Below are 12175 nucleotides of genomic sequence, written 5' to 3' on the forward strand. Positions count from 1 at the left end.
ATGAAGGATGTTGGTCTGGTACATCGCGGAGTTCATCGACACATGAGGCTAATGATTTTGCATGTTTCTCTCCAACATGTAAACAGAGGGATTAGAAGACACCTCAGCCTAGCGCCAACCCAATTAAAAATGCAGGGGCCTGAACCTCCATTGAAAGATTCCTGTAAACATTGGGCCTGACAGTAAACATTCCCGGGGCGTGATTATTGATGGCTGAGACTCTCGGCTGTATTATTACAGTCCTTTAGAACAGACTGGGCTTGTTAAAATATGATCCTCTCTCTCCTCTGAGGTTTGTGGTACTGCCCACACACCCATCACTCTTCCCAGCCGATTGTTGTGGTTTGGTTTGGAGCCACTCTGAGCGGGGAAAGAGAGACTCTAATGACTAACACAGCCCTTACGGGGGCATATTTCCCTCACTGGTCCATTTATTGTTTTGATTGATAGCTCTTCTTTCCCCGCAGTCACGGCAGTTGCCTACTCGTGAGAGAGGGAAAAAGATAGAGGGAAAGTGTAGGGGTGGGGGTTAACAGAAGTTTCATAAGTCGATTTTCTGATATTTAAAGACTTTAATGACTTATGCCAGACCCATTCATTACTGAATACCAGGGAGCCACTCAGGACCCGTTTCCTTGGAGACGCAGTTTGACCTCATTCCTCGAGTCGTGGTAACACGGTTTGGCCAATGACAGAGTTTTTCTTCGGTTCAGATGAAGTGGTGGGTGAGGTTAATAATTGAGCTTTGCTAACTCGACAACAGACACAGACATGATATGAGCCTTTGTGTTTATTCGAAAGGTGCAAAGAATCAACATATTCACTTCACATGTAAACATAAGAATAATGAAGAATAAATTAGCACTTACTTAAGCTAAAAAAAAAACAGGATTGGAATAGATTTCAGTTGATGAAAGAATCAGTGTCCTGGTGATCATATGGAGAATCATGTGGTTTTCTGGGGCTCAGAGATATGAGTCAAGTGAACTCGATGATTACCCCTGACTGTTTGAGCGTTTCAGTGTGAAAGAGAAGAACTGGTGTATCCATGTTAGCAGAAGTGTCACTCTACATTTTCTCAAATGAAATGAATTTCAGATGTGTTGTCTGGCATCTTAATGGAGACATAAACATATTTCTCACACATTTTTACATAACATTGCCCCCCCTCCATCAATTTTCACCAAATTATTCAATTATTTGTGATAGAGTATCCCCCCAGCTTGACAATCACATCAGTCAAAGTTCTATAGCACATGTCAAGCAAATATCTGTGCGTTTCCAAATCACAGGAAGCATGTTAATGTTGAGAGCGAAACGCTATCTGTCCACCAAAACCCGCAAACACATGGGCCCCCCCCCCGACTGTCAGTGAACACCAGTGAGCGTTGAGAGGGAGACAGAACCTCACTGACTCATCTCCCCAAGGAAACACAGTCAGTTAATTTCCCCTTCAAGCCATGGCCACAGTAAACAAGTACAGGGCAGCTGAGATAACACAGTTTAGTAGCATATTACCTTAGACATCTCCTGAGCTTACCTTGACCCAAAGTGAAATTTACAACATTAGATTATACTATTGTCATTGCTTTTTGTCTGTGTGCAGACACACAGTAGATATGTGTCTTGTAGATGTGTATCTGGTAAATTTATATCTAGTAGATGTATATGTATATACAGTAGATGTATATATAGCAATATGTATACAGAGATTGTGTACACAGTAGATGCATATCTGGTAAATGTATATATAATAGACAATAGAGTACACAGTACATGTAAACCTAGAAGATGTATAGACATTACAGTTATACATCAAAAGAACTGAGGCAGAAGTGCTGTTACTGAAAAATTATTATATTTCATTTAGTCTAATGTTTTCACATTATTTTATGGCTTTAGTGACAATTGGTGTCACAATTGCCTTTTACGACAGAGCGTCTTGACATGCTCCCTTTCTTGAGCAGACTCAGAAAAGAGAGGGTTTAACTATAGCAAACAGGCTGGAAACAGAACTGCACATGTACAAGACCCTGCAGGACAAAAAAAAAAAAAAAAAGTGCCTCTCTTATTTGAATGATTGGATGATTGGCCCTACCATAATCCTCTTCGGCGATCCCTGTTTTTGTGACCTTGCCCAAACGAAACCAGATAAGGACTTTAACAGGCGCGCACGAGTTGCTTCTTCCGCGAGGCCTCAACACGTCCAAGTGCTGCCCGGCCTCCAGAAAACAACTTCGGTTAAAAAATGAGAGGGGATAAAGGAGCCCTCTAAGAGAACTTGGGCATGACTTAATCACTCAAACACTTCAGATACAGTATGTTTGAACCCAAGTGTATAACGTACACCACTGTTGTAAAACTCAAGTGATGCTTGTGAGGGTGTGGAATAACGGACGTTTGAGCTAAAAGGAAAACTGGTGCTCAGCCTATAATCATCAGGACAGCGTCTTTTACTCCTTATTAATAATGAGAAATTCATCCGTCTGACAGCAAGAGGTTGATAAAGCCTTTTTTTCAGTCAACCTGTTGAGCAATTATCCTACCGAAGCTGCCAAGCCATCGAAGCGAATTAATTTGTTCTTATGTGGTTAAACAAAAAAAACGACAGATACAAACACTGACAAAATCTTCAGTTCAGTTTGACTGTTTTGTAGACTCCTTTGAAATTCTGAGGGGGCCGCGCACATGAAAGGACATCTTTTGTCTTCTTAGCGTTGTTTACCGAATAACTGTAATTATTGTTTTGAAAAATGCAGTAAATCTGCAGTAAATGTGGAGATTACCCAACGGATACTGTTATACTCCTTCAGTCAAAGATACAGTCTTTGTTTGTTACACTCTTAACATTGTGGGTTTTTTTTTTTTTTTACATCACCTCTGTTTCCTCTGCACTGGCTAAATTATAGCTTTTAAGGGAAATTTCAGTTGGCCACCAGTTGATTTAGTCAGGTCGCCGTGGAAACCGTCGGAATTTGAAAACTGTGAGACTGTCATATTTGAGTTTGAAAACCGGGATTGTCGAGTGTAGAGTGTTACATTAGTGCTGCTAACCTGATACAGTAGGGCAGCCCCATTTTCTGCTGCCCAGGACATCTGTAAGGTCTAACTGAAGTGCCACTGAAATTGCTTTAATAATACGTCTAAAGCTTATTAAACGGCCAATGGCTACTGAAACACTTCTTGATTTTACATGGGTTTCATCGCCTGGTTTTCTGTTTCTTTTCACCCGATAAAAAAAAAAAAAAAAAATCCCATCCACTTTCACTGTCACTTTAGATGTTCTGACAACTGACACGTCCTGTCATCGTCCTGACCTCTTCACGTCCTCAGTTGTTTGTGTTTGCAGTTTTTAGACTGTTACCGTGCAGCCTGCTTTATTTCTGATCGATGCATCGTTTTAAAAACCATTCGATCTCGTTTATTTGCTGGTGGATTCCGCTGGGCTGATTTTTCAATTTGTCAGTTGTTAAGAGACAAATTAGTCTTGTCCCAACTGTCATTTCGGACTGTCCTAGCGTCATTTGACTGCGGCATTTATATCAGCTTCTGTTGCTACCTGTCACTCAAAAGCCACACACTTTGTCACGTCCTACACATATCCATCATTCAGAGTGTGCTTCAACTCCCAGTGAGTTCATCATTCCACAGCCGGATACAGTGCTCTTCTCCCATAGCCAGCATCAGAGGGGTGATTACAGTTCCCTGCAGAAGCCTATCAGAGTGGAGCACATGAGAGTAAATCGCTCTCTCTCTCTCTCTCTCTCTCTCTCTCTCTCTTTCTCTCTCTCTCTATCCGTGTATGCTGCGAGGCTTAGCCTGCATGTTGAGACCACATGCACAGCAATAACGGGGCAACTGTCAAAACAGTTGTCATTTCTCCCTCTTCCCCTGAGTCGGTCCACATGCAGATAGACTTAACGTACAGATTACCTCCGCATTAAAACACACTGTTTTACCAGCAACGGCGCAAAGTAGATTAATGCTTCATTCCTGCTCGGTGTTAGAGCAGAACCATTAAGGGATCATTCTTCTAAAGCGTGTGAAGTGATTGGAGAGGAGGGGCGGATAGTGTTCGGGTGAAAAGAGCAGTGGGAAACTGGGCTACGCAGTGTGGCAGCAGAGTCTGTGTGGATGAACTGGAGACAGAGAGAGAGAGAAAGACAGAGAGAGAGAGAGAGAGAGAGGGAGGGAGAGAGAGAGAGAGAGGGAAAGAGAGAGAGAGAGAGAAAGAGAGAGGGAGAGAGAGAGAGAAAGAGAGAGAGACAGAGAGAGGGAGAGAGAGAGAGGGAGGGAGAGAGAAAGACAGAGAGAGAGAGAGAGGGAGGGAGAGAGAGAGAGAAAGAGAGAGAGACAGAGAGAGGGAGAGAGAGAGAGAGGTTGTAGAAGTGCCCTGACCAGCGTTTGAGCCTAGCACATCTCCGCATGACGTGACCGCTTCGGACATGACAGTTGAGCCCAGTTGTGAACATCGGCGCTCAGCTCTGCTCATCTCTCTTCACACACACGTGGAGCCAGTGCCACTGACTGCGCAGCCGACCGTGTCGCCTCTGGACTGGTTCTCTTCTCCGCATGAGGGGCAAAGAGACACAAACTCTCCAACTCAAAGAGGAAGCCCAATTTGTTTCCGTCACCTGCAGGGGAAAGCCTCAGCATTGATCTCCGAGTCCTCACTTTGACAGCTGAAGAAGAAATGAGCAGCTTTTCCAGAAGAAACAAAAACTCGTTTTAGGGTCAGAGGTTACTCGTACTCGAAAATCCTGTTTCACCTAACCGTGCTCACCTGCTCACGTTGGACCAAAAGAATTAGGCGTGCGCTAAGAGCTCCAGGGAAGGGGTGGGGGGGGATTCCTCACGCTGGAATATCGCCCTCTCGGGGGGGGGGGGAAACTTTGAAAGATGTCCAAGCCATCACGTCTGGCTAAGCCTTTCAAGCAGTCGTCCGGGCGTAAGGAGGCTCCAGGCGATCGCTCGCGGATGCTGGTGGTGGGGGAGAGGTTAATGCGCGCGGGGAGTGAGGGGAACCTGGTGAGACCCAGACCGCTGCAACAGCAACAGCAAGTGCAGCTCAGCGCACAGGAGGACATCTTAAAAACAGCCTCAACCCTACCCAAAGGTACAGTTCTGAAAAAAAAATAAAGACCGCAGGTTTCACTCACAAACCCCGTCTGCGTTTAGGTCCAATCTGAGCATTGTTCCATTACCGGTGTAGCTCTGAAACTTTACAAATGATCTTTCTCTTTTTTTGGGGGTGTGTGTTTGCGTGTGTGTGTGTGTGGGGGGGGGGGGTGTTACACACTCTCTGATTTGAGATATGTTATGTTTCATGGATGGTGTGTAAACTGATTTTCTACTTTTTCATGTGTCACTTCAAAACATGATGTCAACCACACGCACACACACACGCACACACACAGTATTGTATACTGTGGGCACAGATGACACTGCCCTGTGTTGTGAAGCATTCCTGTCTGTGGTATGTCAGTCTGTTAGCATTGTTCTGCTGACTATCTCTGTGTAGACAGGGGATTATGGCACCTCTACTCTCTGTTTGCTGATTAATCATCTCTCATCTTCATCATCGTCACCACCATCATCATCATCATCATCACTGCTTTAATGTTGTTATTAGAAAGGTCTTAAAAACATTTCACCTCAACAGCCCTGACGTTTTCAACATTTTTTCATTTTACTGTATTTTCATTTTTAATGCTTTGTGCAGGTGAGTGCTGAAAATTACACATTCAGTATTACAACATTTGTTTTCCCAAAGATGTGTCCTTGAATTGTTTTTCATGTATTCCTTTCTTTTTATTTACCTTGTGCACAGAGGGTTGACTTTGTGACATTTTTATGTTCATCAAGCCAGATTTCACTCCTTTTTTTGAGGTAATGCCTGAAGAACTACAAGCAATGTTCTAATGTAACCATATTTCATGGTGACAGAGTCATTTTAAGAGAATAACTTAATTATTAATGAGAGCACATTACTAATTCTGAGCAATTTTATCCAGCAATTACACATAATGTATGTCCGTAGAGCCCTTCAGAAACATACATGTTGTTTAGGTAGCAGAGCACACCAAACAAGCTCTTAACTCAAGTCAGGCGATATTTCTTGTGCATGTGATTACCGAGAACATACGATTTATAAAACGCAACATGTGTTTTGGTTTTTTGGGGTTTTTTTTTTCATTTTAGACAAAGTCCTCACTGCCTAGTTCAGTTCCAAATCTCAGCTATCGGCATGTCATTAAACTGATTGCTGAGACGTTGGCTAAGCAGATTCTCTGATGAGAGTGTAGATCGCTCGCAGTCAGGAAAAGAAAAATAAAATTGGAGAAAGCACAGCGATGTTTCAAGGGAAACTGTGGCACCTTACTCTAGAACCGTAAGAACCATGTTCAGTTCCTCTGACGTCAATAGAGGCTTCAGTTCCCAGTGCAGCAGATGTAACCTTTTGAGTGGTTGAATGTCCTCTCCTTCAATTACACTCACCCCTAGTCCCAGTGCTCTCTCTGACAAAGTCTCCGTGGTGTTTCTGGAACAAAAGGAATTTCTCCTGGAGACATCATCCTAATGCTAACACGCCGTCACGCGCACATGACATTTCCACGGGCTGAGAAAAATCTTCTGCTGCCTAGAATCGTAACTATAAGTCAGCTGTAACCTAAGACGCTCCATCTTTGCTGGAATAAAAAAAAAAAAAAGGGAGAAGAAGATTCCTGAGGAAAAAAAAAAAAAACTTGCCACACACCAGGTATCAAAGAGCCGTCAAGCAGAACGTCTTCCCAAGCGTCCTATTTTTAGACCATCTCGTCCTCCCCTGGGCCCTTCTGAGGAGCACAGCAGTGCACTGTATTTGTGAACCGACATTCAGTCCTTTGCTAGTTATCAAATTAGTATTCCCGCATGTGAGGGATACACATTTGAGCTGTATGATAACAAATTTGCCAGAAAAAGAGGGTGGGGAGGGAGGAAGAGAGAGAGAGAGAGAGAGATCTCTTCTATGGTGTAAGTGGTTTTGTAATGGATGGTCTTTGAAGTGTGAGCAGGACAAAAAAAAAAAATCCGACATGTATGGAATTCAAGGATTATCCTGTTGTTCAGAAGTGGCATTCCTCCGGGTGGATTGCTGTGACATCACTGAAGATGGGGTTTTTTTTTGGGAGGGTCCTGAAAGGTCTGGCCGACACCAGTTCCCATTTAAGCGTTTGTTTGGCTCCATCGCGCTCAGTGATCTGTGAATGACGTATTTAATGACACCGTTTTTCACATTTAATCTGAACCTCTGAGCAGACTGCGTGACTTGGCAGGTTATCTAGTCGGCTGACATTTGGCTAGGTCGGAAAAAAAAAAAAGCCTGGCTTTTTTTCCCTCTCTGGTTTGAATGGCCTTTTTCTCTGGGTGTATTTATATATATTAATTTGTCAGTTTTTCCCAAAACTGGCATAACATTTTGGAAGCGAGGCGTGACAAGCTTACACACTTGTAGAAGGTGAGGTGTTGAAATTTTGCGTGTGATGCATCGTTTCACAGCGTCGTGGAGGACACATGCTTCTCCGTGTGTCATTGTGACACGGATCGTTCAAAATACACGGGCGGCCTCACCACTGGGGTTAAATCCAGCAATGGAATCAAAAGTTTTGTTTGAAACGCAAGTGATATTAATCATAACGATAGGGCCGCTCCGTCGGGGGTGGGGAAAACGGTGTGGCTGGCAGGAGATAATTTGGCTTTCTGTCTGCTGAACGGTGTGGTTACCTTGTCCTGGTCTCAAGTCTAGGGCAAAATGTCCTCCATTAAGGCGTCTTGGTAAATCTTCTGGAACACTGGATTGAGCACACTTTGTTCTTTTCTGTTGACTTAACGCTCATTTGCCACTTTACAGCCAAAGACGCAAACATGGTTAGTTTTGCATAAGCGATGCCTCTCTCTGTCGCTGTCTCCCCGCCCCCCCCTCACCCTCCTCAACCCCCCCCAGTCCCCAGCCCCCACCCCCCTCGCTCCCCCTCACCCCCCCCCCCCACATGTGTGTTTGAAACTGCTGAAATAACTGTGGTGTAACTGCTACTATGGGTAGCATTTATGGCATTAGCGTCTGACTGGCTTGGGTTTTAAAAAATTCTTGGCTCATAAAAGAATGTGTGGAGAGAGGGGGGGGCAGTGTGTGTGTGTGTGTGTGTGTGTGTGTGTGTGTGTGTGAGAGAGAGAGAGAGAGAGAGAGAGAGAGAGAGAAACTGCTTTTCCAAATAAGTTGAAAAGTCAGCAGTGTTTACTGGCTATGCCCTATCAGTCAGAGCTAGAAAGAAAATTAAAAGAAAGAACACCCTTAATTCAAGAAGGAGGAGTCTCGTTTTTAACATTTGTTAACATCTGTGTTAACTTTTTCTGTCAGTTTGCAGAAAAAGTCAAATAAATGAAATGAATAGAAAATGACTATTGTGGCAGTTTGTGTTGTCAAATCCAGAAGACTACTGTAGAATCCCCAAATACTTTACTAAATAACACTAATATTGATGCGAGGATACGGACAAGTTCAGCTGCAAATTATGCCCTTGCAATAACGTTGCGTTTTAATTTCATACCTCAACATGTAAATCTTTATTCACAAACTGAGTTGTGACGTAAACTGTTCAGTCTCTCACGAACTTACAAGACAAGCGTTCACTGTTTCTCCTCGTTCAGGTTGTGTAATTGCTCCTTTAGTTTTGCTTCCGAAAGCGTTCGCATAATTACGGTCGTCTCCACGCCGCGCTATGCTGACTTAATCCGCAGGAAGTGATTCAGGCTGACAGCTGGGTGATCTCATACCGGACTCACGCCTGTCCTGTCCCATCCTTCCTATAGTTTTCCGCCTCTCCGCCAGAGCAGGCGTTCGCTGGCTTTTGTAGATTTTTTTTTTTTTTTTGCAACCCTGACCTGGAATGCGTACGCTTCAGTGAGCACTTTTCACATTAGCACAGCGAGAGCAGAAGAGCAGCGCTTGACTTAAACAGCTGGGCGTTTCAGTTAGAGTTCAACCTGGACTGCTTTTTGGCGGTTGATTTTGGTGATATTAACTGACGTTTTCTTCTCCCCTCGTATTAAAAATAGAACTTTCTGGGTCGACGGCCATCACTGTAGATATTGCATTTGAAGTGCTGCCTTGTTACAGCTGTATTGTCATCCTTTCATGACTTCTCCTACACATTTGCGTTTAAGACATCTACCTAGTTTGCAACTGAAGAATTGCCTTAAAAAAATAAATATATATATATAAAAAAATGACAACAACAACAAAACAACTGCAGAGTAACGTATGGAAAAGGCAGCGAGCGAGATCCCCCATACTGAAGTCATGCTTCTCTTGTCTTGGTTGCTCAGAGCCAATTACAGGATAAGTTTGAGAGGAGATGTATGAGTTAAGGCTCTGATCCAGAGGTCTGGGGCGAGAGGGATCATAGCCGTGGGCGTCCTCCATTCTTTAATGTTTTATCCGTCTCCCTTCGATTCTTTATAGTAACGTGACTCGCAGCAGCAGGGACTGTGACAGTGTTAAACTTCCCCAGTGGGTGAGGTTCCACAGCTTTGAGTAGCAGCCTGGACCCCCAACTCCACTCTACCCTAACTCACCCCTCCCTCCCGTTCAGAAAGAAAAACACACTTCCCATTTTCCAGTCTTGATGCGGTAAACCACAATTAGACCGAAAGACGAGACACAGTGCAGAAACCGTGAGAGAGCGACAGTCTGGTCCTCAGGTGACTCAGAGAATGAAATGCAACAGTTCATAATTAGAAAAGGATGAATTTAGGTCACAGAGGAGGTGAAGCCATTTAAAGACCACTGATGTCAGCTTACATAGGACAAAGGCATGACACTACTATTTTTACAGAGAAACTGACGGAGAGATGTTGGCCTCTTTTCTTTTCTTTTTTTTCTTTTCTTTTTAAGTGTGTGGTAATTTAAGAAGAACACATTGTCTGTTTAGCCCGTTGTCTTTTTAGCGGATTTATGAGCAGGTCTGAGTACCATTAAAGACACACACTGACAGATAATGTAGCTTTAGTGGACATTTCTTTTTTTTTTTTTTTTTTTTTGTGCTGTGGCTAGTAAAAGAAATGTCTGGCGTTGTTATAAAGTCCTGGAGTCTTTGTCACTGGCAGATAGACAAACCTCACCGACATGATATGTAGGCGCCTGTCCAATCCACAATCTAGCAACACTGTTTTTAAAGAGACAGAGAGAGAGAGAGAGGGAAAGAGGGAGAGAGAAAGAGAGAGTGAGAATTTTTTTGTGAATAAAGGCCGTAACTGCCAGTGGTAGAGTCGCTGTAAAGTTTATTTGTCTAGCTTTCAGACAGCTGGAACGCTATGTGGGAATGCCATTGTGTGGCCTGACAACACTCATCAGTTCTTCAGTCCACAGAGCTGTCAGAAAGAGCTATACTGACCACACTCCTCACACTCCAGTAAAAGTTTGTGTCTGCGCTGAAATTGATTTGTCTACTCTGTGTACAGTGCTTGGTTACACACCATAAATATATATATATATATGTGTGTGTGTGTGTGTGTGTGTGTAGTTTAAATTAGTCTCAGATATGCGCATCATGCTGTTTCTAAACTGATCATTAATAAAAAGATGCGTCCCTCTTACCCTGAGGAATCAGAGGAGGAAATTCTAGAATTTTCCCCGTTACTGAACATCTCATACCCCTGAGCGTTGTGTGGTGATGTGGTGTGAATAAAATGAATCAGAAGAAGAAGAAGAAGAGGAAGAAGAAGAGGTTATGCGGGCTTAAATGAGGCTTCATTTTTCTTGTCAGTGAAGTGGTGGAATCGCCCTGACCACGGAAAAATATCAGCCCAGTTGTGTATTTGATCAGGCTTCTGTGTGAATTCCAGTGGTGGTTTTCATGAGCGCATGTTTTATTTTACACAACTCTTAGTTGGTTTGTCGAGACAAAAACATCACATCCATTTAAAAAGATCAAAATAAACATTGAAATAAAGAAGTTGCGTTTTTGTTTGTCTGTGTGTGTGTGTGTGTGTGTGTGTGTGATCTAAACACATCACCCCGCTTCTCTGCTCCATTTCACTTTGTTGAGTATGACAAATGACGAATTAGATCTCGTTTGGTGAAAAATGTGTTCTCTGGGGAAAATGAGGAGGCCAGAACCGTAACACAGCGTCGACTCTTCATCGCTCAAAAGCAAGAAACACGTTAGCATTGTCATCACCATTATTCGTTATGAACACGTCATAATGGAAGAGACTTGAGCTAGTTGGCACGGCCGCACGCAGCAAACAGAGTAAAGTTATAAAAGTAGGGATCCGTTAAGAGATTCCTTCTGACTCTTCTGAACTTTGAACGTCTGTTTGTCTGAAACGTGGAGCCGGGCCTGAGACGTCACAGCGGCCTGATGTTACACAGTCTAACAAGGTCAGTGCCAAAACGTCTTAGCCCTTCAGACCCTGACAAACAGACTCGATTCATCAGATCAAACCTTATGGTCTTGGACGTATCAACTCTATTTCAAAACCCTTTGAGAAGGGACAGTTTTAGGTTCCGTCCCACTTTTTCAGACACACAGCCCAGCCCAGCACCCACCCCCCCCACCCCCCCCCCCACCCCTCCCTGTCACCACTCTTTTCCCAGGGTTCAGGGATGTTCAGAGTGCCTATTTGTCTTTTTTCTTTTCTTTTCTTTTCTTTCTTTTGTATGTCACTGTTTAATGTGCTCTTATCATAGAAAAGCAGAAGAAGATTCAGTTCTGTCAAATAAAAAATTCCAGGAGTTTTTCAATGCGTCTTTGGTGGCCTCAGACAAGTGTTTTAAATGAGAATTCGTGCTAGTGACATGTAGCTCCTCTGATATGTTGTCTCAGAATGTCTCATAAGGTGATATCCAATGTAATAACAATGCCATTAGGGTTTTGCTAGGGGGCTTGAAGTACGAACCTAACATTAACACTTCCAATCTTAGATCAAGTTAAAACCAAAATATTGGCCCACTTCATGACCAACAGACTAATTTGGGAGGCTGGTGGCCAGACCAAGGAATCTAGGAGTCATGTCATAATTGTTTTTATGGCCAGGTATGCCTTACAGATATTAATATCAGGTTTTCTAACCATATCTGTTTTCTAAGGCATCATCACTCTATATCATACTCTCTGCTTTTACCTACATGTCA

At 43.3% G+C, this 12175-nt stretch overlaps 1 protein-coding gene across 1 annotated transcript in view; it reads left to right on the forward strand.

Annotated features, from left to right (window-relative positions):
- Positions 1-4899: 4899 nt before the first annotated feature.
- LOC115811375 (sickle tail protein homolog) overlaps positions 4900-12175 on the forward strand; it is a 56681-nt gene continuing 49405 nt past the window's right edge. The window contains exon 1 of the mRNA XM_030773543.1: positions 4900-5028. Within this exon, the coding sequence (XP_030629403.1) occupies positions 4900-5028 (129 nt within the window). The remainder of the gene's footprint in view (positions 5029-12175) is intronic.

Source organism: Chanos chanos, chromosome 5, assembly GCF_902362185.1.
Source record: "Chanos chanos chromosome 5, fChaCha1.1, whole genome shotgun sequence".
Taxonomy (NCBI): domain Eukaryota; kingdom Metazoa; phylum Chordata; class Actinopteri; order Gonorynchiformes; family Chanidae; genus Chanos; species Chanos chanos.